This window comes from Rhinatrema bivittatum, chromosome 1, assembly GCF_901001135.1.
Source record: "Rhinatrema bivittatum chromosome 1, aRhiBiv1.1, whole genome shotgun sequence".
NCBI lineage: Eukaryota > Metazoa > Chordata > Amphibia > Gymnophiona > Rhinatrematidae > Rhinatrema > Rhinatrema bivittatum.
In genome coordinates, this window is record NC_042615.1 from 96,739,004 (window position 1) to 96,766,508 (window position 27,505).

Sequence of the window (27,505 nt, forward strand, 5' to 3'; positions counted from 1 at the left end):
CATCACCCCCCCAAAAATGTTTTAAATTACCTGGGGTCCAGTGGGGGGGTCCCGGTGTGATCTTCCACTCTCGGGCCACGGCTACATTAATAGAAATGGCACCAGCGCTACCTTTGCCCTGTCATATGACAGGGCAAAGGTAGCGCTGGTGCCATACGGTTGGCGCCATTTTGCAATACGGCAATACGGCCATACGGCCGGCACCATTTTGCAATACAGCCCCAGTGCAGTAGGTCGCTCCCGGACCCCTGCTGGACTTTTGGCAAGTCTTGTGGGGGTCAGGAGGCCCCCCCAAGCTGGCCAAAAGTCCCTGGGGTTCCAGCGGGGGTCCGGGGGCGATCTCCTGCGCGCGTGACGTCGGGAGCCAGGAACCAAATTGGCGCCGGTGCTACCTTTGCCCTGTCACATGATAAGGGCAAATGGCCACCGGCGCCATTTCTCAACGCAGCTGTGGCCAGAGAGCTGGAGATCGCGTCAGGACCCCCCCACTGGACCCCAGGTAATTTAAAACATTTTGAGGGGGTTCGGGAGGGTGGGGGATTTGTTTTAAAGGTTCGGGGTGGGTTTTAGGGTTTTTTTGGTGTGCCGGTTTTCCCGCGCCCTATTTAACGAAACAATACAAATGCCCCTGACGATAAATCGGGGGCATTTGTATTGTATCGTGCACTCTAACGATTTTGGATGATTTTAAAATTATCTGACGATAATTTTAATCGTTCAAAAATGATTCACATCCCTAATAATTACACAATGTTGGGTTCCATATTAGGTGCTACAACCCAAGAAAGAGATCTAGGTGTCATAGTGGATAACACATTGAAATCATCGGTTCAGTGTGCTGCAGCAGTCAAAAAAGCAAACAGAATGTTGGGAATTATTAGAAAGGGAATGGTGAATAAAACGGAAAATGTCATAATGCTTCTGTATCACTCCATGGTGAGACCGCACCTTGAATACTGTGTACAATTCTGGTCGCCGCATCTCAAAAAAGATATAATTGCGATGGAGAAGGTACAGAGAAGGGCTACCAAAATGATAAGGGGAATGGAACAACTTCCCTACGAGGAAAGACTAAAGAGGTTAGGACTTTTCAGCTTGGAGAAGAGACGACTGAGGGGGGATATGATAGCGGTGTTTAATATCATGAGAGGTCTAGAACGGGTAGATGTGAATCGGTTATTTACTCTTTCGGATAGTAGAAAGACTAGGGGGCACTCCATGAAGTTAGCATGGGGCACATTTAAAACTAATCGGAGAAAGTTCTTTTTTACTCAACGCACAATTAAACTCTGGAATTTGTTACCAGAGGATGTGGTCAGTGCAGTTAGTATAGCTGTGTTTAAAAAAGGATTGGATGAGCTCTTGGAGAAGAAGTCCATTACCTGCTATTAAGTTCACTTAGAGAATAGCCACTGACATTAGCAATGGTAACATGGAATAGACTTAGTTTTTGGGTACTTGCCAGGTTCTTATGGCCTGGATTGGCCACTGTTGGAAACAGGATGCTGCATTTGATGGACCTTTGGTCTGACCCAGTATGGCACTTTCTTATATTCTTATTTTCTTATGTCTGGGAAACCTGCAGACCGAGGATCCACAAGACTCTTCCTGGTCTAACCACACCCACACCCCCATTATCTTTGTCTAACTCGCTGATCTTCAGAAGCCTGTATTTTGAAACCCTTGTCTTTGTGGACTCCCAATTTTATCTTAAAACGATGGGTGGTACATCTACGTATTCCTACTATGCCCCAGGGCCATGCCATTAAACAACGAACCCTTTCCTGGGTGGTCTCGTCGACTGAACTGCCCATAGGCCTATGCAATGGGGTGCTTCTCTCCGAGACCCTACATTTCTTCATATTGGAAAAGCCTTGCACCCTATTATGCTCGGATTGCCCTGGCTACCCAACCTGGGCCCTCTTGGAACTATCATGATGGGGATCTGGCTGTCCAGTAGCTGCCTTTCAGAAGTTGTTCCCATACGCTGTGTGCCTATTATAACATGTTATTGGGCCTCCCTCCTCAATATGCGTTTTCGAATGTATTCTCGAAACAGGCATCATATGTACTTCCTCCTCGCCTCGTTTTTGACTATGCAAGCAACTTGAAACCTAAAACAGCGCCTCTCCCGGGAAGGTTTATTATCTCTCAGCAGCAGAGAGTAAGGCTAAGTCAGCCTAAAGACCAGCGAACCTTCAGAAGGAATGCATCAGACCCTCCCAATCCCTGGCTGGCTCAGGTTTTGTTGTTTTTTTTTACAGAAAAAGGACAGTATCCTTTTGTTCTGCAACAATTACAGGGGTATGAATGAGCTTACTATCCAAGATTGTATCCCTAGCCTTTAATATCAGAATAGTTTTGACGGACTTCACGGGGCCAAGATATTCTCTAAATTAGATCTTGAAGCATATCCGCTCTGGCGACGAATGGAAAACAGCCTTAACGCCCGCAATGGGCTTTATCAAATATCTCGTTATGCCTTTCGGATTAAACAATGCAGCAGCAGTGTTTCAACATGTTATGAATGAGATCCTGCAGTACCTGCTGTATCAGTGTGTAATGGTGTACCCTGATGACATCCTGTTTTGTTTTGTGTGATACCGCCCTTAGGCCAACTGGTTCTCCTCACTACTGGTGCCAGGCCAGCTACACCCGAGTATGAGCGGTTGTCGTAATTTCCAACCTCTCCCCACCAGGTTCCCCCAGGAAAAATGCCTCGAGCTGACTCGAGTCCCATTCCCCCCGGAGAAGTTTAATGCCCCGCCACCAGCCTTCACGCGCCTTTCGTACCCAGAGCAAAAAACCCCTCCCCCAACGGGTTCCTGGCCCTCGCGGCTATCTGCAGATGTGGACTGCATACCAACTTCTAGCTGTTCCACCCTCCCCCTGTGATCGGGACTACCCCAGGTCAAACCCCCCCCCCCCAGCCATCAGAGCTAACTACCTGTGAGGCCTTTGTAAGCAAGGCCGCAACCCATGCTCCTACCGCATTCCTGCCGCGAGCCCTGCCTCCTCCGATGATTTTGTGCACGCTCTGGGAGAAAAGGGGGTTCCGGCTTCCGTTGCGGCCCTTTAAAGGGCCGATGACATCATCGGTCGGCGTCTCCGATGCTCCTCCTGTGTGCCGGTGCTGGGGGCGTGGCCTAGCCCTGCATCATCGCGCTCTCGCACGCACAGGGGGTGGGTGGTGGCCCGTTCACACGCCAGTGCTGCCACGTCGGCACACACCTCTCCTCCTCCCCCTTTTTGCCGGGACGCCATCCTCGGTGGGGGGGGGGCGGCGCTTTGGTTATGGGTGGGCTCTGTCCATTCGGGTCATGCCCACCTATTTATCTACCATTCCATTCTTTTAATCAAGCACACAAACTTATAAATTACCTACTTTTATTTTCTTTTAATCAGGCACACACTTAAAAATTACCAAATATTCCTCCTTTTAATCATGCACACACACATAAAAAAATACCTACCTTTCCTCAATCTAAAGATTCATTTATCCCACAATTTCGTCCCTCCTGCAAACTTTGTCCCAAAATTACACAGCAAAGCAATACTCACCGATCTTCAGCCACCAGTAAAATGTTCTTCTGCTCTCAATATTTCCTCAGGATTTAAATGTCTCCAATATATAGCCCTATTAAGCATTTTTTGCTAGGTCTTTCAATATCATTTTACATTACTTCTGATGCAGTCCCCCTACCATTTTGGTTATCGTTTTTTGAACCATCTCTAGCCTCTCTTTGCTATTAAGATATGGCCACCAGCACTGAGCACAGTATTCCAGCTGTGCCTGACCTTTGTAGAGGCATTAGCATCTCCTTTTTACTGCTGAATATACCTCTCCTTAAAAACCCAAGCATCTTCCTGGCTCTGGGCACCACTTTATCACATTGCTTTACTACCTTCAGATTATCAGACACTATCACCCCAAGTTGTTGTTCCTGGTCAGTGCATAATATCAGCTCTTCACCTCCTGTGTACTGATCTCTCAGATTTCTGTACCCCAATGCACTACTCTACAATTTTTCTCATTAAATCTTAACTGTCAAGTAACTAGCAATATGATCAGTATGCAAGCATTCCAAAATAGTCATTGTATGCTACTGAAAGATTTTAATACATTTGCACAAAATGAGATTATGTTTTGTTAGATGTTGCATCACATATGCATTTTTGAGTTTTATGAATGAGAGGAGAGGCAATATCATTACATTGTCAAAAATATAATACATTTGTTTATAATTTTGGGGCTTACATTTTTAACTTTCCTCCTGTGTTAAAAAAAATAAACAGGGATTTTTTAAATATTCTGAGTAAATCTCTTTGATATATGTCATGTTTCCTCTGTTAACAAAAAATAATTAAGATAATGATAAAGCAAACTAGAATTATAAAGTTTTGCATGTTTACTACATTATCTTATCAAACATTCTATGGAAAATTATTTGTTCACACTTACAGCTTTCCAGCTGCATTATACATGTTTGCACATCCATTGGGAAATTTTTCAGATCCATTGGGCACGACAGTGTTAAAGTCAATCTGAAAGAATAGAAAAGAATTATTAAATATATTTTATCACTTTAAACCATGTTCTTTTATTTATCTAATGTATTTTAATTCTGTTTCTATTATTAACCACTTTGAATCATTGAATGACCAGGAAAGGATATATAAATAAACATACATTTATATTTTGTTAATAATTTTCATTGTATTGATTAAAAGCAAGTAATATCATGTTGAGTAATAGTAAAATGATCAATATTCAGAGGGTTTGTGTTGGTAACTATTTGACTTACCAGGAAAAAAAATCTGAGATTTCAATATTACTCCTACTTCAGCTCAAGATAAAATTTTGCTTGAGTAATGCACTTCCTGGAAAAAAGAAGCAGTGAAGGAAGTGTTCCAGGAGCATGACTTAATTTTAGACAGGAAGCACTGATGATCAATTAATCAGGTTAATCCAGTCAGAAAAAAAACCTGTCCTAAACTTATTCAGATAAATGTATTCAGGTAATTTCAACTGGAACACTTATTCAGTAATGTTATAGAAAGGGGATAACTTTAAAACATGTGAGAGTAGCCAGTGTATGTAGCTATATGGGTGCAATGCCACATGCACATGTGTTTTATATCAAATGTGGAAATGCATGCATGCAATATAAAGTATGCATAACTCTACCCAACAACATATTCACATACCAAAAATAGACAGCATATATTTTAAACATAACCACATGTTTAGATTTATCTGGCTGAGTGGCACCAAATATCTGGCTTAAGTAGGACTGTGGTGACTTATCCTGCTAAGTATAGCTGTGTAAGGTTTATCCAACTAAGCAGCATAGCTGAATAAGTAAAAGAAAAGAGCTACATAGCTGGATAAGTAAGCTAGACAGATAACTAGCATTGGAAGACTTATCTGGCTGCGTGGTGGCTTTGCCGCCATGTGACCAGATAAGTTAAAAATTATCCAGATAAGTGGCAGACATCTACTATGTGCTTGTATTTGTGCTCCTAATTTTAACCATTTACATGAGGAAATTAAATTCACATATTTTCCTTAGCGTTTTTGGCTTTTACGCGTGTAAATTAACAAATTTTATAACATGAAGTAAATTACCACTTAAACCAATTAGTCTACCAGTTTGCCCAGACTATCTCTCTGTCATTAAGAAGTTCTACCCCCCCCCCCCCCCCGGGTTCCTTAGCCTGTACTCCCCCTAGTTTACCCAGACCCCTACCCCAATCAGTATTTGCCTATAAAGAATTATATTCTGACTTACACCTGAAAATTAACAGTTATAACAGCTATACAGATGTTACATCCACAGGTTTTAAAATAGCACCTTATATGCATGAAAGTTGCCCCATCCTAGAATGCACCTGGCCCATCTCCTAGCCCATCCCTTTTCTATATGAGCAAATCTATTGTCACACCATTACTGCATGTGTATGTTTGAGGTTTATAAAACAGCAATTATGTCAATATGCACTATAGGGTAAATTTATAAAGCCCGGTGCGTGCAAATACCAGGAGATATGCGCATGGCCAAGCTGAACGCGCTCCAAGCACATTCTCAAAATAGCTCAGCCATGCGCATATCTCCCGGTAGGTGTGGAAGTGCTGGGGTCTGTGAAAGGGGCAGACGAAGGTGGAGGTGGGGCGGGGGCTGTCCGGGACAGCGCTGGTAGCTGGTTTTTGTGCCAAACTTACTTCACCTCCAAACAAGAAATAAATTTTAAAACAAAAAAAATTAAAATAGTTAGGGGGGATTAGGGGGTTGGGGAGTAGAGTGGAAAAGGGAGGAGGAATAGGTAGGGGGATAGGGGAATGGTCAAATGCGTCACCCACTATTTTTTTTTAGATAATCCCCCTTGAGTGCGCGAGTCACAACCCACCCACACATGTGCACCCTGATATAAAATCAGCACGTGCATGTGTACCTGGGTATTGTTTTTATAACATGTATGTGCATCTTCGAAAATCTACCTCTGAGCACACGTGCTCATTTTACATGTGCAAGTCTTTTAAAATTCACCTGTCAATATCTAGATACACTTATCTGAGTAACTTTCTCACTCACTGGCCCACAGTGAATATCAACCTCAAAATCAATTGGCATGGCACTGCTGGTACTAAAAGGAATTAAGCCTGAAAACAATGTAAAATGTTGCAAAAGAAGAATTATAAAAACATATTGCAATATTTTGGACTAAGATTATTATTTTGACGTTAGTCTTTTGAAGTGGTTTTGATGTGGACACTAAATACATTCTTGTATTTATTGACATCTCTACTGCATTCGATCTGATTGACCATCATATTTTCTTAACCCAACAATGAAAGCATGAGCATTTCTGATATGGTCCTGAGATGGTTTACCCAGAGGAATACCTAAAGTATTTGGCACCTGGGGTGCCAAATACTTTAGGTATTCCTCAGATGTATAATTTTAACATTTTCACACACAAAAACTATTTTTGGAAGTAAAATTTTAACATTCACTTTTTATTAAACACCAACAAGATAAAGCACCACAATATTTAACCACCAACAAATAGAATAACATTCAATTAAAAATTCATATACAAATTTTAAAAAATGTCTTAAACATAGATAAATTATTTCAAAACAGCAGATACATCGAACACCTCCAATAATTAAAATGAATAAGGATTTTAAAAGTTCTCCAGTTTCCATACCTGTCACCTTGAGATTGTCATAGATGGGGCATACACACAATATGTTCCTAATGTATCCCAATACTATGAAGCAACTACCTCTCCTAAATTAAACACAAACCAAGGAGAGAGGAGATTCAACTCACTTACCAAATCTAGACAACAAATATCAATAAACTTGTTATCCAACAATTGAATTCCCAACAAATGACAATATCATAAAGCTTGTTGCTCTGGTGTTGTAATCTGCAGCCTCTCACCACGCAATGGGTCGCAGGCTGTTATCAGCTTACAGAGCTTAATATAATATAATCATTTATTGTCATTTGTCCACCCACCAAATACCTTTATTCACTAACCAATCCTATAGACCTATTATAAATTACTGCAAATATAAACTATAACTGAACAGAAACGTTCTTTGAGAATCAAGTTCATCACAAATAAGAATACTTAGCCATAAATTTTTCATCGAGCAGCTGCATTGCTTTGCTGTTCAATTTATACATCCCAACATGTTTCGACTGAACTATCAGTCTTCTTCAGGGGAATTGTGATATCTCGACTCAGGCCAACATATTCATATCCTAAAAATTACAAAAGTCATAAATTAAAAACACTCACAACAAACCACCCAGACAAATTTCTAAACTGAATCAATGAACTAATCTAAACCATCATTCATTCATTGTTACAACATATGGAAATATGCTCCGCTTACCCGGACCGAATTTGCAGGTCTCTCTAAAGATTCAAAAATGGCGCCTCAGCGTCCTAGCCGGTCTCTACAATCGTACTCACTCTGAATTTAAGCACATCACATCCTTGTTAACCACCGGAAATCCGGATCCTCTATACCCAATAAACTACATTGCCCACAATTCTACGCTCTTAAACCACCATAGTTCTTTAAAAAACTGACCAATCAATGTCTTTATTTAATCCTTCTGGATCAACCGTATTGAAATGGTAGATCCATTTTTGCTCTCTTTGAAGCAAATAACTGTCAAAATCCCCTCCACGACTCTTAGGCAAAGGCTTTTCTATTGCAGCGAATGTTAAATCATCAAACGTGTGAGAATATGAAAGGCAGTGCTGTACTACCGGAGCTTCTACCTTACCACGTGTAATGGCACTCCTGTGTTCAATCATGCGGGTCTTTAAAGAACGTATGGTTTTGCCAATATATAAACGAGGACACGGGCACCATAGCCCGTAAATCACGCCTTTGGACTCGCAGTTGGTAAGGGAACGAAAATGAAATTTACCATTTGCAAAAAACGGTAAAACACTGCCTGCAAAAGATTGAGTGCATACAGTACAATTCCCACAAGGGAAATGTCCTTTAATGCCAAGATCTCTGTTCACTTCATCACCTTTTTCATCTGCGAAATCAGAATGTACAATCATGTCTCTCAGGTTTCTACCCCGTTTAAAGGCAAACCTGGGAGGTTCATTGAACCCTTCATGTAGACGTAGAATGTGCCAAAATTTTTTAATGATGTTCTGAACTTTAAAGATTTGTGGGGAAAAGGGCAGTACACACACCAGCCTGTTGTTATCTTGTTGCACATTCTTAGGCAAAAACAATAGATCTCTGTTGATCCAGCGTGCTCGCTTATACGCCTTCCTAACGATCTGAGGAGGGTAACCTCTTTGTTGGAAATTATGGCTCATCACTTGGGCTTTCAATTTGTACTCTCTAATGTCTGAACATAATCTTCTTAAGCGCAAGAATTGACCGTAAGGAAGGTTGTTGCGTAAATGATGAGGATGACAGCTGTCATACCGTAACAACGTATTTCTGTCGGTCGGTTTGCGGTATATAGAAAATTCAAACCCCATGGGTTGTAGCATGATTGAAATGTCCAAGTAAGCTACTTGGTTCTTGTCAAAAGTATATGTGAACTTCAAATTATTGTCACAACCCTCCAACCATTCCATAAATGCTACAAATTCACCAAGCTCACCCTCCCATACTACCAGAATATCGTAGATGTATCGTCTCCATAATCTTATATGGTTTTTGTAGGGGTTGTCTTTCACGAATTTATCTTCAAAATTCCCCATATACAGATTGGCCACATCAGGCGCCATTGTGGCACCCATAGCCACCCCTTTCTTTTGGAGAAAAAATTCATTGTTGAACATGAAAAAGTTTTGTTCCAGGGCTATGCGTGCCAAATTAACTAAAAATCTAGATGGAATACGAGATGTCACTTCACTCAATTTTGCTGCAATAATTTCAATGGCCTCTTGTTGTGGAATATTCGTATAAAGCGAAACCACATCAATTGTAGCCAGCGCCAAACGATTATTGGGGAATAATTGCGCAGTCAAACAATCTAACTGACACATCAAATCAGACGAATCCCTAACATATGATGGGAGTTTATTCACCATCGGTGCCAAAAATTTGTCGACGAAGATAGATAGTGGTTCCAATAGTGAACCCCTGGTAGACACAATGGGTCTACCAGGGGGATTCACCAATGTCTTGTGAACCTTCGGCAGTATGTATAAGACAGGTATCTTTGGAAAATCAACTATCAAAAATCTCCTCTCACGAGACGTGATCCAAAATCTTGAAAAAGCCATTTCAACCAGACAATCAATATCTTTTTTCATTTCTCTGGTAGGATCTTTTAATAATCTAGAATAATAAACTGGATCATTCACCTGACGCATCACTTCAATCCGATATTTCTCTGCGTCCATTAAAACCACCGCCCCACCTTTATCGGCGGCCTTAATGACAATCGAAGAATCTTGTTTAAGTTCAATTAATGCGCTATGTTCAGACTCAGACATATTAGATTCATTTGTGAATACCAACTTTTGTAAATCACGTATCTCTTTCACCGCTAAATCTCTAAATGTGCTAATGGCTGGATCCATAATTCCTGGGGGGCACCATTTAGTTTTCGGAAAAACTATTGAGGAATCACTCTGCCACATATGATTGTTGAAATAAACTCTAAGCCAAAGTTGGCGAATGAATTTATACAAGTGTTTCTCTACCTCGAAAAGGTCAAATCTTACAGTCGGTACATACGATAATCCTTTCTCTAATACAGCTCTTTTATTATCACTCAACGTACAAGAAGATAAATTGATTACCGTTGACTCACTTAATCTTGATCCTGTTGCGAGCGCGTGACAGGGCGGGATCGAGTTTGCTGTTGGTTCGTTTTGGATCCTCGTCCCGCAAACTTGGAGTTTTTTTGCTCGTAAAACTTGACTCGTCTATTCTGTTTTCCATCATTGGAAGTTTTGCCATCTTCACCAGATGACTCAGAAGACGACGATGAACTCGCCATTAGCACATTTAGAGATTTAGCGGTGAAAGAGATACGTGATTTACAAAAGTTGGTATTCACAAATGAATCTAATATGTCTGAGTCTGAACATAGCGCATTAATTGAACTTAAACAAGATTCTTCGATTGTCATTAAGGCCGCCGATAAAGGTGGGGCGGTGGTTTTAATGGACGCAGAGAAATATCGGATTGAAGTGATGCGTCAGGTGAATGATCCAGTTTATTATTCTAGATTATTAAAAGATCCTACCAGAGAAATGAAAAAAGATATTGATTGTCTGGTTGAAATGGCTTTTTCAAGATTTTGGATCACGTCTCGTGAGAGGAGATTTTTGATAGTTGATTTTCCAAAGATACCTGTCTTATACATACTGCCGAAGGTTCACAAGACATTGGTGAATCCCCCTGGTAGACCCATTGTGTCTACCAGGGGTTCACTATTGGAACCACTATCTATCTTCGTCGACAAATTTTTGGCACCGATGGTGAATAAACTCCCATCATATGTTAGGGATTCGTCTGATTTGATGTGTCAGTTAGATTGTTTGACTGCGCAATTATTCCCCAATAATCGTTTGGCGCTGGCTACAATTGATGTGGTTTCGCTTTATACGAATATTCCACAACAAGAGGCCATTGAAATTATTGCAGCAAAATTGAGTGAAGTGACATCTCGTATTCCATCTAGATTTTTAGTTAATTTGGCACGCATAGCCCTGGAACAAAACTTTTTCATGTTCAACAATGAATTTTTTCTCCAAAAGAAAGGGGTGGCTATGGGTGCCACAATGGCGCCTGATGTGGCCAATCTGTATATGGGGAATTTTGAAGATAAATTCGTGAAAGACAACCCCTACAAAAACCATATAAGATTATGGAGACGATACATCGACGATATTCTGGTAGTATGGGAGGGTGAGCTTGGTGAATTTGTAGCATTTATGGAATGGTTGGAGGGTTGTGACAATAATTTGAAGTTCACATATACTTTTGACAAGAACCAAGTAGCTTACTTGGACATTTCAATCATGCTACAACCCATGGGGTTTGAATTTTCTATATACCGCAAACCGACCGACAGAAATACGTTGTTACGGTATGACAGCTGTCATCCTCATCATTTACGCAACAACCTTCCTTACGGTCAATTCTTGCGCTTAAGAAGATTATGTTCAGACATTAGAGAGTACAAATTGAAAGCCCAAGTGATGAGCCATAATTTCCAACAAAGAGGTTACCCTCCTCAGATCGTTAGGAAGGCGTATAAGCGAGCACGCTGGATCAACAGAGATCTATTGTTTTTGCCTAAGAATGTGCAACAAGATAACAACAGGCTGGTGTGTGTACTGCCCTTTTCCCCACAAATCTTTAAAGTTCAGAACATCATTAAAAAATTTTGGCACATTCTACGTCTACATGAAGGGTTCAATGAACCTCCCAGGTTTGCCTTTAAACGGGGTAGAAACCTGAGAGACATGATTGTACATTCTGATTTCGCAGATGAAAAAGGTGATGAAGTGAACAGAGATCTTGGCATTAAAGGACATTTCCCTTGTGGGAATTGTACTGTATGCACTCAATCTTTTGCAGGCAGTGTTTTACCGTTTTTTGCAAATGGTAAATTTCATTTTCGTTCCCTTACCAACTGCGAGTCCAAAGGCGTGATTTACGGGCTATGGTGCCCGTGTCCTCGTTTATATATTGGCAAAACCATACGTTCTTTAAAGACCCGCATGATTGAACACAGGAGTGCCATTACACGTGGTAAGGTAGAAGCTCCGGTAGTACAGCACTGCCTTTCATATTCTCACACGTTTGATGATTTAACATTCGCTGGCAATAGAAAAGCCTTTGCCTAAGAGTCGTGGAGGGGATTTTGACAGTTATTTGCTTCAAAGAGAGCAAAAATGGATCTACCATTTCAATACGGTTGATCCAGAAGGATTAAATAAAGACATTGATTGGTCAGTTTTTTAAAGAACTATGGTGGTTTAAGAGCGTAGAATTGTGGGCAATGTAGTTTATTGGGTATAGAGGATCCGGATTTCCGGTGGTTAACAAGGATGTGATGTGCTTAAATTCAGAGTGAGTACGATTGTAGAGACCGGCTAGGACGCTGAGGCGCCATTTTTGAATCTTTAGAGAGACCTGCAAATTCGGTCCGGGTAAGCGGAGCATATTTCCATATGTTGTAACAATGAATGAATGATGGTTTAGATTAGTTCATTGATTCAGTTTAGAAATTTGTCTGGGTGGTTTGTTGTGAGTGTTTTTAATTTATGACTTTTGTAATTTTTAGGATATGAATATGTTGGCCTGAGTCGAGATATCACAATTCCCCTGAAGAAGACTGATAGTTCAGTCGAAACATGTTGGGATGTATAAATTGAACAGCAAAGCAATGCAGCTGCTCGATGAAAAATTTATGGCTAAGTATTCTTATTTGTGATGAACTTGATTCTCAAAGAACGTTTCTGTTCAGTTATAGTTTATATTTGCAGTAATTTATAATAGGTCTATAGGATTGGTTAGTGAATAAAGGTATTTGGTGGGTGGACAAATGACAATAAATGATTATATTATATTAAGCTCTGTAAGCTGATAACAGCCTGCGACCCATTGCGTGGTGAGAGGCTGCAGATTACAACACCAGAGCAACAAGCTTTATGATATTGTCATTTGTTGGGAATTCAATTGTTGGATAACAAGTTTATTGATATTTGTTGTCTAGATTTGGTAAGTGAGTTGAATCTCCTCTCTCCTTGGTTTGTGCCTAATGTATCCCATACATGCTTGATGAGAGACAGAGGAATCATGTGTGTGAGAGTGGTGAGTGTGTGAGAGAGACCCACACACTCACCACTTCTATCTATCTCTCATTCACACGCTCCCTGTCTCACAAACATACATTCTCGATGAAAGACAGAAAGAGCATGCTTGTGTGTGAGAGGTCCACGCTTCCTCTGTCTCTACCACTCACATGTGCTTCCTCCGTCTCTATCACACTTACAGGCCAATACAGTACAGTGCGCTCCAACGGAGCACACTGTTAGCCTGCTCTTGGACACGCGTTTTCCCTTACCCCTTATTCAGTAAGGGGCGGAAAACGTGCGTCCAACCCGCGGAACCTAATAGCGCCCTCAACATGCAAATGCATGTTGATGGCCCTATTAGGTATGCATGCGGGATACAGTAAGTAAAATGTGCAGCCAAGCCGCACATTTTACTCTAATAAATTAGTGCCAACCCAAAGGTAGGCGCTAGTTTCTGCCAGCACCGGGAAAGTGCACAGAAAAGCAGTAAAAATTGCTTTTCTGTGCACCCTCTGACTTAATATCAGCGATATTAAGTCAGAGGTCCCGAAGGATGTAAAAAGTAAAAAAAAAAAAGAAAAAAAAATTTAAATTGGGCCGGCGGCTGTCAGGCCGAAAACCGGATGCTCTATTTTGCCGGCGTCCGGTTTCCGAGCCCGTGGCTGTCAGCGGGCTTGAGAACCGACGCCGGCAAAAGAGCGTCGGCTGTCAAACCCGCTGACAGCCGCTGCTCCTTTTGTCCGTTTCTACCGCACCACCTCATTTACATACTGTATCGCACACCCCGGGAGAGCGGGCGTTCGTCCGCTCTCCCGCGTTTTTACTGAATCGGCCCGACAGTTAGAAAGAGTAGACAATTACACAAACACACATACACTTCCTCCCATGAAATTACCTGTCGTATCAAAAACAAATGATTTGTATCACCTGCTAAACAAATGGGTATTAGTTGAATGGGTATTAGTTGAATGGGTATCGCTTTCTGGACTAATAAAGTAGAAATAAAAATCTGCAAAAACAAAGTCAACCCCCCAAGACATGCAATACAATTTTTGAATATGGGGAGAGGGGTGCTAAATTTATAGTAGGAAAATTTATTTTGCAACCTGCTGTGAATACTTTTTATGTAACCTATTATTTCAGGAAATACCTATTTAACTGATATTGTAGTATTAATCATTATTATATCATTACTTATATGTTTAATAAACATAGTACATTTTAAAATAAAGCAACATATGGAATGATTTATTTAAATTATTTTTAAATGTCTTTATCAGATTACAATAAAATATAAATATAGTCATACATGCAATAAAACATAAATACCTCAAACAAATGAAACATATACATAGCATCAACTATAAGTATACATACAAATAAATCTTAAATGCATAATATCTAGGACAAAGATAGCAAAACAATATAATCAATCAAAATCATCAATAAGACATAACCCCACAAATATCAACCACTTACTAGGAAGGTGATCTAGAAGAATTTAAAGTAAATTAGATAAAAGCAAAGAATGAAGCATAACAATCTAAAAAGAAATCTTAAAACTATAGATTAAAAACATAATCACATCTAGCTTCATCATAAAAAACAAGAATATAATCTAAAATTCAATTAAATCAGTCCATTGTTAAATAAATGGCATGACAGCCCAATAAATGGCATGACAGCCCAATAAATATTTTTTAAGTCCAATTCCTGAGAGTGCCATCCTTAATTAAAACAGTCATGTCTTTAATAAACAAAAATGTATATTCAGGAAAGAGGATTTATATTCAGACAAAAATCAACAAGAACTGAATTGCACAGTCTGGTTAAACAAATAAACGTGGGAGTAACTTGATTGTTGAGGTGGTTACTACCCTAAACCAATCAAGCCTGATACTTCACCTTAAATGCATATCCAGCATGGCTCTCTGCTTCAGTGGTAGGAGGGGAATGAGGAAAAGAGGATTTATATCCAGACAACATCTAACAAGGCATTGATCTGAGCACTATGGGCCAGATTTTCAAAGGGGTACGCGCGTAAGATATGCCAGTACTCCCCGAAAACCTGGCCCAAACACCCCCTGCGCGCGCCGAGCCTATGTTGCATACATTTCCGGTGCGCGCAAAGCCCTGGGACGCACTAAGTCTTGGGGTTTTCCTGGGGGGGGGGCGTTTCAGGGGGGGCATGTCGCAATCTGCGCGTCATTGGGGGGGCGTGTCGAGGGGGCATGACGCGTTCAGCGCGTCATCCAGGGGCGGCACCACGGGCGTTGTTTCGGCCCGGGGGCGTTCTGGGGGCGTGGCCACGGCCTCCGGACCAGCCCCCAGACCGGAACATGGAGCGCGGCAGCCGGCCCGGCACGCACAAGTTACGCCTGCTTCGAGCAGGCATAACCTTCGTGATAGAGGTGGGGGGGGATTTAGATAGGGCCGGGGGTTGGGTTAGGTAGGGGAAGGGATGGCGAAGGAAAGTTCCCTCCGAGGCCGCTCCGATTTCGGAGCGGCCTCGGAGGGAACGGAAGCAGGCTGAGCGACTCGGTGCCCGCAGGCTGCCGATTTTTGGCAGCTTTGTGCGCGCCGACCCCGGATTTTAATGGATACGCACGGCTATGCGCATATCTATTGAAATCCCGCGTACTCTTGTTTGCACCTGGTGTGCGAACAAAAGTACACGTGTGCGCAGATTTATAAAATCTGCCCCAGCGAGTATACAAATATCGGGATAACTTTTCGTTATGAAAGTTACTACCCTCAAACATTAAGGGGCAGATTTTCAAAGGGTTATGCGCGTAACTTATGCGCATAACCCCGAGAAAGTGCCCCTGCGCTCGCCGAGCCTATTTTGCATAGGCTCGGCAATGCGCGCAAGCCCCAGGATGTGCGTATGTCCCGGGGCTTGAAAAAAGGGGTGGGTGGAGCAAGGCAGGACCGAGGCCTCCTGCACAGTGGCCATGCTGGGGGTTCACGCGCCAGCACTTGGCCAGCGCGCGCAGCCTATGCCTGCACAGAGGCAGGCGTAAATCATAAAATAAAGGTAGGGGGGATTTAGGTAGGGCTGGGGGGTGGAAGGAAAGTTCCCTCCAAGGCCGCTCCGATTTTGGAGCAGCCTCGGAGGGAACGGGGAACACCATCGGGGCTCCCCTAGGGCTTGCTGCATAAGTATGCACCCCCTTGCGCGTGCCGACCCCGGATTTTATAACATGGGCGCTGCTGCGGGTCGCGCGCACAAATCTATGCCCACGCGCATGTTATAAAATCTGGCCCTAAGCCTTATACTGCACTTTGATGCAGCTCCAACACTGCTCTCTGCATCAATGGTGGGGGTGGAAGGAAATTGGAATAAAAAAGTTACCAATAAGGGCCCTGGACTCAGCAGTCGAGGTAACAGAAATGTATAGGAAAATAAGTGTGAGAGCTTGCTGGGCAGACTGGATGGGCCTGTTGGTCTTCTGCCGTCATTTCTATGTTTCTATGTTTCTATGATACATGTTTTGAGCCAAAGAGTTTCAGATCCAGAAATGTACACAGGAGAATCATTGATTTCTTATCTTAACTAGACTAGCTACTTTAACAGAACACACACATAGTAGGCCTTCCTGTTCAGAATTAGGGACCTGAGGTGGCACATTCTTCAACAGTTTCTTTTTCAGAACCATAAATGTATAGTACCTTAAAGGTCAGAGTTAAAGTCTTGAGTTTAACATCGACTGTGATTAACGGAGGAAATACCACACCTATATTCATATACAGTAACCACACAAAAAAATTCTCAATTAATTGAAGCATCCCTATTAGCTTCTTTGACAGTTTTAAATAGAGTATTACTACAATCCAATCACGCCATTATTGTGACATGGATAATAACTACAAAGTACCTCTGATAAAATAAAGAGGAAATTTGCTACTATTTTCTTGGATGGCAAAAGCAAGTCCTATCTGACATAGATGCCGTATATGTAGCATCAATTACAACCCCTAAACTATGGATTTGATCTTGGGCTGTTAACAAGGTCCCATCAGAATTCAAAGAAGAACTGGAGACTGAGATATTCTCCTTAGTTATCCACAAGACTTTGTTTTTTGTTTGTTTGTTTTTTTTTGGGTGGGGTAGGTTGTTCAACTTAAGCCAGTTAGTGCATATCCAGGCAGAGATAGAGATAGCAGATACACACTGATACAAATTATCCATTGCGATAGCTTGGTTAGAACCTGGAGGGACAAGTAATCCAAATATCATCTGCAAACTAAGGGCCTCATTTTCTAAAGTATTGCAGGCCTGCGATACTTTAGGGAATGAGGGGCGGGGGGCCTAAACGGGGGGCGGGCCTGCGCTAGCCGGCAGCGATCGCACAGCCGCGGTGCGATCGCTGCCGGTTTCGCACTCAATAGCGCCACCATAGAAGGTGTAGATATTGGGCGCAAACTCGGACGCGTAAAGGGCCATACCTTTTCATCGTCCGGGGCGTCTTCGCGGAGTCGGCCCCGGTGACTCCCCGACTCCTCCTCTTCCGGGGCCGACTCCGCTCCCATTTTGGTATCGTGTGCGATCCGGGTGGAAAATGAGGCCCTAAGTGGTAGATTTTAAAAGGTGCGCGTGGGCGTACATGTGTGCGCGCTACCTGGCGTTCACACAGGTACGCCTGATTTTATAACTTGCGTGTGCAGGCACGTACAAGTTCTAAAATTGGGGGTCGTCGCACACAAGGGGGTGCACAATTGTGCACCTTGCGTGTGCCGAGCCCGAGCCGAGCCGCGCTGCCTTCCCCCAATACCTACCCCCCCACCCCACCTTCCCTTCCCCTACCTCCCCTGCCCTTTCCCCCCTACCTTTTTCTTTTTTTGTTTCTTGTTTTAAAACTTACTTCAGCCCTGGGGCTGAAGTAAGTTGCGTACGCCAGCCAACTGCCAGCGCGTGACCTCCTGCACAGCAACAAATGTCCGCTGTGCCGGGTGCCTCTGACCCCGCCCCCACAGCTTCCTGCCCCTTCCCACCCCTTTTAGTAAAGCCCCGGGACTTACACGCGCCCTGGGGCTTTATGCGCATCGCCGGGCCTTTTGAAAATAGGCTCAGCGCGCGTAACCCTTTGAAATTCCGACCCTAAATGTACCCATAAAACATCCAAAGGTCGTGAGTAAATGTTAAATAACAACAGGGATAGCAAAAAACCTCATGATGGTATTTCACAACACAGAGCATGTAGGCGAGGTACCCAGACGCCGAGGTCACATATTGGGTTCTCTCCATCTATTTAAAAGCAAAATCACTGTTAAAATCAAGAAGAATTAAACATTTTTTTACCAGGTCTCTAATCATGTTTTATTTGTTTTCTAGTGTTAAAATTTCCCAAAAGGATTGCATATGTTGTAAATGTTTTATTAAATATGAACTGAAATCTCATTCACATTGATCAGATAAAACTTGAATGTTCAAAACACCTAGGTGGTCATATGTATAGTCTTAAAAAGCCATGAAAACTATGTGCTGGACACGTGCCTGACTTAATCTAATTTTAGTGTCTGTTCACAATTTGTAGTTCCCAATCCTTAATAACTCATTGGTAATGCAGGAGGATAAAAAGTAAGAAATAGTTCAAATAATAAATGGAAGATAACAAAAGCATTTCAAATTCTTTTAGGTAACTGTTTTTGAAAACTAACATTTTCAGGAAATCATTGCTTATTTAGAAGAAATTTTTAAAAGAATGTGGGTAGGCTGAAGCCTCTATCAATTAAGGTTAGGGATGTACTGTCATTTGAAATGAAGTGTCAAGGACATTTCCTATTTAATTTCCTTTCATTTTGAAAACAGTAAAAAAAGAAAATGATCTCAATTGGTGTTCTTTTTTTTTTTTTTAGTTTTGAATATTTGGCAACAGCGTAGTCCTGCACCCTCTTCCTGCTTACCAAACCTGATTAAGGAAAGCCCCCCAGTTCCTGGGAACCTTCAATCTCCCTCCACCACAGCTCTTATCTCATCATGGATCTACTGGTCTTCCAGGAGCAGACGCAATCCCCGATTGCTCCTAACCTGCAGCGCCAGCTTTTCAAAATGACTGCCAGGCAACCCAAGACCAGCACTTAATGAATCACTTCCTCATTGGAGGCTACAAACTCCCCATCTGGATGCACATGCAGGGAGTTAAATATAAACTCTCCTCATGCACCTTGCTGATTCAGCCCTGGTCTGCCCCCATTGCTGCTCCCTTTTCCTCATGAGAGGAGGAGGCAATATTTCTCAGCAGAAAATCTCTTTGAAAATTGCTCCTGGAATGCGCGTTCGCCCATAAACGCACGTATTGCAGCAAGAGCAAAAATGTGCCTCATTTTATAAAGTACACGGGCGTACTTCTACAGCCATTACATGTGTATCTTGCTTGCTGAGAGAGAGAGAGAGCACCCCTGTATAGAGTCAGTCTGATACTCTAAAAGCGTCACTCTAAAAGTGAAAAGTCTAACAAGAGGAGTTGATTGGTACACTGCAGTGTACCAATCAACTATAATTCTCTACTGATGTCAATTTTACTATGAATGCCTCTGAATGTGTCTGTAACAACACCCACCCAACTGTCATCCACCTCCCGAAAACCCACCCTCATTCAAATTGCCCCTGTAGAGTGGTAAATATATATAAAGTGTCAGACTGACTTACGCGCATTCCCTGGGCAAAATTTGTGGTTATGCGTGTCAGTCTTGGACCTGCCTCCGAATGCCCATGACCTGCCCCTTTTCCACCTCCTTATTCTGGGTGCACGAATATACACGTACGCGCAACCTTCCTGGCTTTTTAAAATTTGCGTTGCTCGCGCGTGGTCCACATACATACGTATGTGGCTGTTTTTGTGCGAACAACATTTTTAAAATCTACCTCTTAGCTTTTGCATAATTGCCTTTCATTTTAAAATGTGAAAGCCCACATTATGGCTCAATAGATATACGGCACACAGCCATGCGATGCACAAGGGTTCAATTCCTAGTTCAGATGTTGTGCTGCCCCAGTCAGCCAGGAATGAAGATCATTTTGCACAGGCAGCATTTACAACATCAAACTCTTTGGAGGGGGGGGGGGGGCAGTCCTAGTCTGCACAATAGTGACCCCCTAGTTGCTATATTTAGTTTTCATGATTGCAGGATTCTAGAAAGAACCCTAGTACATGGCCCCCCTGCCAAAGACCTTCACTGCAATGCCTGAGTTGGAAGGTGAGATAAAATAAGGATACATTCCTGAAGTACTTGTGAGTGAAGGGTAGTGACACCAAAACCAGCTCAGTTCCTCCTGAGCTATAAGCCTAAATAACAGGATGAAATTTCTAAGCAAAAAAATGCAGGTATTACCATTAATCACTGATTTAGATTTAAACTGCACAGCCTTGGATGCAAATTGATGCCTAAAATCTTATCACACACTCCCACCACTGCCACCACCACCACCAAAACTGCAAAGCTCTCCTCTTTCCCACCAGGACCCCAAACTTTCCCTAAGCCATGATCCCAAACCATGATTCCCTCCTTCCCACCACCTGAAATAATGAAGATAGTCATATGGCCTCTCCCCATACCAAACAAATACCAAAGTCACTACCCACCACCCCTCCAGGGTGGTTCTGAGGTTTTCCATCTTTGCTGGCAGGGGAAGCGCCTATGACATGTATTGAATGATCCTAGTTAAATTAGGTGTCTAGTGCTAAAAATCACCATTAAGCTCATAAGTTATCTCTCTTGACTTAATTCCGCCTACCTGCCCACTCATTTTTAGGGACCTAAATTTAGGTGCCTTGTAAATGTTGGGACTTAAATTTAGAGACTCAGCAGGGAAGCATTTTCATTCTTAGAGTTAAACACCTAGATTTTCCTAAGTTAGGTGCCTACAGCTTTTGAATACTGCCACCACCAAAATAAATTCTTCAAAAATTTCATGATTCATATTTGTCCTTACATTTATATCTTCATGTTTGCCATTAAATAGAAATATATTGGTGTGACTTACCTGATTGAATAAAGAACATTTCCATCCTTGGAGATTCTTAATAGTTTATTATCTGTTGTAACTTCATGAAAGTTGGCACCTTTTTCATTGGCAAAAAACAAATCAGGTTTCCATATAGAATCCAACATGGATGGGTCCAGATCTAAAGAGTCATCTGGATATTCACTATATGCAAGACGCGGATCATTCCACTTCTGACGAAGAAAAATATTTACTCTGTAATCCTAAAAAGTAAAATTAAAGATTCTTCATTGTGAAAAAGAAAACAAGGGATTTTGTTATAAAATTGTTTTGCTCAGAATATGAAAAATCACTTTCTACACTTGTCCATCTTAATACAAAACCTAAATCTGAGCCAGCCCTTCTTTGATACATACCAATAAGTCATTGCAATTTTTTTTCAATTGGAACTACTCAAATACATTTATTAATTGAATAGTTATGAGGTTACTTGGAAAAATGTGACCATGTAATTATTTTCTTATGCTACAAAAAAGCAGTTGTGGATCTATTTGACTCTTCCACAGAAATATAGTCTTGTGCTGGGCATACTTTTTTTTGCATACTTAAGAACATGAGAACATAGGATATGACATGCTGGATAAGACCAAGGTTAATTGAGCCAAGAATCTTGTCTATCATAGTGCCCAATATGGTCACAAATATCTGGAATATCCCAAAAGTACATCTGTTTTTTGTTTCACACTCCCATTGACAAGCAGCAACCTTTCAAAGTGAATCTGGCTAATAATTATTTATAGACATTTACTACAAGAACTTTACCAAACCTCTTTGACCCCCCCTTATGCTAATCATCTTGACCACATCCTCTGGCAACAGATTCTACAGATTGATTCTGCATTGGGTGAAAAAATACTTTTAACAATTTGTGTTAAATTTTCTGGCTGTTAGTTTCATGGAGTGCCCTTTTGTTTGAAAATAATTTGAAAGGGTATGTAACCATCCCATATTTACCCATTCTGACTTACTCATGATTTTATAAATTATCATTTCCCCAGAGGCATACTAAGGGGGGGGGGGTAAGGGGTGGTTTGCCATGGGTGGCAACAAGGGGAGGGGTGCCATTGCCACTGACAGGAAGATTCTACAGCGGTGCGGGACAGTGACGTAGTGGGGGAAATCCCACCAGCAAAATGAAGGACCTGCAGCAGTGGCACAGGCAAGTGTTGCCACTGGCACTCCTGGAGCCAGCAGATGAAGAGGCCAAGCATTGCTGCAGGTGCTCCTGGAGCCAGCGGCCACTGCTGGTCGAAGAAGGGAGAGATTGGCACTATGAGCAGGCCCAGCCTATGAGCGTGCAAAACCATGCAATTGCACAGGGCGGCACACCTGCTGGGGTGGCTTCAGGAGCTGGTAGAGACCGGCATACTCAGTGGGGCAGCATTGGGAGCAGGGAGAAGCTCATAAGGCCACCAGTGGACCCCATCTCACCGGCGGCTGAAGAAAGAAGAAGGAGCCCATTCTCCTACTCCTTCTCGGAGCTGGCATTCGCTGTCCAAAGCACGTGCAGCTAGCATGTTTTCTATGCTGATCTCGTGTCGACCCGATTGCCAAGGCGAGGTCCTGAGGACACGGCCTCGCCTTAAGTAGTAGGCCTAATTAATGTCATTGGGAGGTGCCCCCACAGGTTTTCCCATCTTGGGCCCTTTAAAGGGCTACATGTCGGCCACGCGCACACCTAGGGGCGTGGTCGAGGATGCCGAGGACGTGGAGCCCCGAAGGGAGCCCCGCTGTGAGGCCTATGAGGAGGATGGTGAGCAGGGAGCCCAAGGACGTCATGAACTGGCTGCGGTCACAAGGGAGGGGTGCCCGGAGCTGGTTGAAGGAAGTGCGAGGTGAGCAGGCCCGGCCGCGGTGCTGACGCAGCCGGGAAGTGCAACAGAGAGTCTTATTGGGGTGTGGGGATATGGTGTGTGTGAATGAGAGCTTGACTGGGGTGAATGAGACCTGACTGGAGAGGGGATATGTAAATGAGAGCCTGACTGTGGTGGTGGGGGGGATATGTGAATGGGAGCCTGACTGGACTGTGTATGTAAATAGAAACCTGTCTGGTGTGTGTGTGTGTGTGTGTGTGTGTGTGTATTTCTGTGTGCATGAAAACCTGACTGGGATAGGAATCTGTCTGGGGTGTGTGTGTGTGTGAATGGGAACGTGTCTAGTGTGTGGGCATGTGCATGGGAACCTGCAGAGGTGTGCATGAGTGTGTGTGTATATGGGAATCTGTCTGGTGTGTGTATGTGTATGTGTGAATGGGAACCTTTCAGGGAAGGATGTGTGTGTGTGTATGGGAACCTATCTGGGGTGTATGTATGTGTGTGTGTGTGTGTGTGTGTATGTGTGAATGGGAATCTTTCAGGGGAGAATATGTGTGTGTGTATGAGAATCTATCTGGGGTATGTGTGTGTGTGAATGGGAGCCTGCCTGGGTGTGTGTCTGTGTGTGTGTGTGTGTGAAGAAAATATGTGCTGTCTCACTAATCCATGTCTTACTCAGAATGACTGGAAATAAAACATTTACAGCTATGGAAAGCAGTAAATTTTCCATCCTTACAAGTTTAGCTTATTGGATGTCTGTGTCTACCTTTGTGAAATAATTTATTGTTGTTTGGGAAATTTTTTAAATTTTGTATGAGCTCTTTATTATTGGATGATATTCTATATCTTAGATCAGAGCTTTCCAAAGTGTGTGTCGGGACACATTAGTGTGTCGCCTGTAGTGTGGAGGTGTGTCGCCCGGTCCACAGGGCCGGCGGAAGCAGGGAACTATAGCAGGAAGATCGGCGGGCAGTGGTGGAGCTTACATCACCACGGCCCGAAGAAAAGGGTCACGTTCACTCCTCCTCCTTCCTGCCTGTGCAGCACTGGAAGAAAAACGTTGTCGAAGCCACGTGGGCAGGAAGGAGGAGGAGCATCTGCTGCGTACAGAAGAAGAGCAGCATTAATGGGCCGTTGCGGATCCCACGTCGCGACGGCCCGAGAAGAGGAGGAAACCCGATAGCAGGGCCGCTGCGGATCCCACGTCGCGGCAGCCCGAGAAGAGGAGGAAACCCGATAGCAGGGCCAGGGAAGATCAGGGCCTCTGAAGAGCCCATCCTTCGGCAACCCGTGCAGAGGGACAGCATGTGCCAGTGAGAGCCTGTGCTTGAGCAAGAGAGCATGTAGGAGTGAGCGAGCCTGTGTGTGTGAGAGTGAGACAGCATGTGCACGAGAGAGACAGTATGTATGTATGTATGAGAGAGAGGCATGTGTGAGATTGCATGTGAGTGAGAGCCTGTGTGTGTGAGAATGTGTGAGATAGCGTGTGAGAATGAAACCTGATTGTGTGTTTGAGGGAAGACAGATGGAGAGAAAAGAAATAGAAAAAAAGACCCTGTAAAAGGAATTGGCAAAAAAACAAGAAAGGAAAGGTGGAAAAAAAAGCCTGTGACCAACCGATTAGAAAACTAAGATCAGACAGCAAAGGTAAAAAAAAAAATTACTTTTTAGTGATTGGCACATGTAATCTTTGGGAATGTGCAAGAGTAGCACTTTCTCTATGCCGATCTCACAATGTACGAGATCAGCATGGAGGAAGTGGAAGCCTGCAAATATTTATTATGAGATAGGTTGTGTTGTGAAACATTTTATTTATGTATATATTTAAGGAAACATACATAAATTGTTGAAATACATTTTGTTTGTTTAACCTTTAACTTCTGGTTTGCTGGTAGACTGAATTACTGTGTCACGAAATTATGTTTGTCTAAAAAGTGTGTCACCAACATGAAAAGTTTGGAAAGCTCTGTCTTAGATCATTATAAAATGAATATTTCCAAGTATGGTTTTACTAATATGATTGATTTACGTTCCTTGATTTTATTGTTTGATGAATGATTTATGAGGACTGGTGATGTTTCTGTTTCTGCATTGCATTCAAAGTCTGGCTTGTTGTGATTTGTGGTTTCTGGTTCAGTTTCTGTTTATAGTTTATAGTCTCTTTATTCTGAATTTTGTGAGAGTGAGTCTGTGTTCTGCATGTTTAATTGAGGTGGGGTATTTTGTGTTAAAAAGAATGAGGAGGGGGCAGCAGAGTAATTGTTCGCACAGGGCAGCAAAAATGCTAGCACTGGCCCTGCCTATGAGAGTAAGTGCTGGTGTGTGTATGTGTTGTGTGTATGAAGATGTGTGTGGGGGTGAGTGGGTGTATGAGTGTATGAGGGTGTGTGTGGGGATGTGTGCGTATATGTGTGTATTAAGGAAAGTGGGTGTATGTGGGGGTGTGTATGAGGGTGTGTGTGTGTGTGTGTGTATGTATATATGAGGGTGTGTGTGTATGTGTGAGAGGGTGTGTGTGGGTTTGAGTGTATGTGTGAGAGGGTGTGTGTGGGTGTGTGTGTATGAGCGTGTGTGTATGGGGATGTGTGGGTATATGTGTGTATTAAGGAAAGTGGGTGTATGTGGGGGGTGTATGAGGGTGTGTGTGTGTGTGTATGTATGAGAGGGTGTGTGAGGGTTTGTGTGTATAAGGGTGTATGAGAGGGTGTGTGTGTGTATTTGTGTATGTGTGAGAGGGTTTGTGTGGGTGTGTGTGTATGAGGGTGTATTAGAGGGTATGTTTGTGTGTGTGTATGTGTATGAGAGGGTGTGTGGGTTTGTGTGTAGGGGTGTATGAGAGGATGCCTGTGTGTGTATGAGTCAGTGAGTGTGTGTGTGCCTGTGTGTATATGTATGAGAGGGTACCTGTGTGCAGAGGTGGGGGTGGGAATGAGAGAGAGGAAGCATGTGTGTGTGTGTGTGCATGGGTGAGATAGGAATCATTTGTGAGAGATACAGAGGAATCGTGTATGTGGATGGGGTGGGGTGAGAGAGAGAGGAAGCATGTGTGTGTGTACATGGGTGAGACAGGAATCATGTGTGAGAGATACAGAGGAGGCGTGTATGTGGGTGGGAGTGAGAGTGTGTGCACGTGGGTGAGACAGGAATCATGAGTGATACAGAGGAAGCATGTATGTGTGAGAGAGAGAGACAAAGGAAACGTGTGTGTCTGTCTCTTTCACACACACACACACACACTCAAGCTCCCTCTGTCTCTCACCAAGCATGTATGTGTGTGAGAGGCAGAGAGAGCATATTTTGTTTGTGTCTGTTTGTGTGTGTGTGTATATACCCCAGTTCACGACAATCTCAGGGTGACAGGTATGGAGAGTGGGGGATTTTTAAAATCCTTAGTTTTGATTACTGGATGTTATTTGATGTCTGCTGTTTTGAAATATTTTTCCAATATATAGGAATTTTTTTAAAATTTGTACAGAGCTTCTAATTATTGAATATTCTATTCAACAGCTGTTTTGAAATTTATATTTTTTAGTATGGTTTTACTTTTCTGATTGATTTATATTTCTTGATTGTATTGTTTTGCGGAATAGTGATTTTATGCTTTTCCATTGTTGTAATGCATACAGAATCTGGCTTGTGGATTCTAGTTCAGTTTTTGTCTGCATGAGTGTGTGTGTGTGTGTGTGTGTGTGTGTGTGTGTGTGTGTGTGTGTGAGAGAGAGAGAGAGAGAGAGAGAAGAGAGAGGAAGCATGTGTGTGTGTGTGTGTGTGTGTAGGTGTTAGTGTATGAGAGACACAGAAGAAGCTTGTGTGTATGTGAGAAAGACGGATGAAGCATTTCTGTGTGAGAGAGGAAGCATGAGTGTGTGAGAGAGGTATAATCCTAAGATTGTTGTACATTGGGGGTAAGCATGAACATGCACACATGCACAATAAGCTCCCTCTCTCTCATACACAGACATATATGTGCTTGGTGAGAGACAGAGGGAGCATATGTGTGTATGTGAGGGACCCACACACACACTATTTCTCTGTACCTCTCTCACACATACACTTCCTCTGTGTGTCTCTCACACAGAGACATGCTTCCTCTATGTCTTTCTTACATGTTAACACAAACACACACACACACACACAGACACACACACATACACACTTCCTCTCTCTCTCTCTCTCTCTCTCTCACACACACACACACATGCAGACAAAAACTGAACTGGAAACCTCAAGCCAGATTCTGTATACAGTGCAACAAAGGAAAAGCAGAAAATCACTATTCCTAAAAACAATAGAGCAGGAGATTTTTAAAATCCTTATTAGTTTTAATTATTAGGTGTTGTTTGATATGTATGCTATTTTG

The 27,505-nt window shown here is 42.7% G+C and overlaps 1 protein-coding gene across 1 annotated transcript in view; it reads right to left on the reverse strand.

Annotated features, from left to right (window-relative positions):
• The window catches only part of GLRA3 (glycine receptor alpha 3), a 116,837-nt gene that overhangs the window by 78,317 nt on the left and 11,015 nt on the right, over positions 1-27,505 (reverse strand). The window contains exons 3-4 of the mRNA XM_029604309.1: positions 21,311-21,534; positions 4,463-4,545 (exon numbers count right to left, since the gene is read on the reverse strand). Of these exons, the coding sequence (XP_029460169.1) occupies positions 4,463-4,545; positions 21,311-21,534 (307 nt within the window). The remainder of the gene's footprint in view (positions 1-4,462; positions 4,546-21,310; positions 21,535-27,505) is intronic.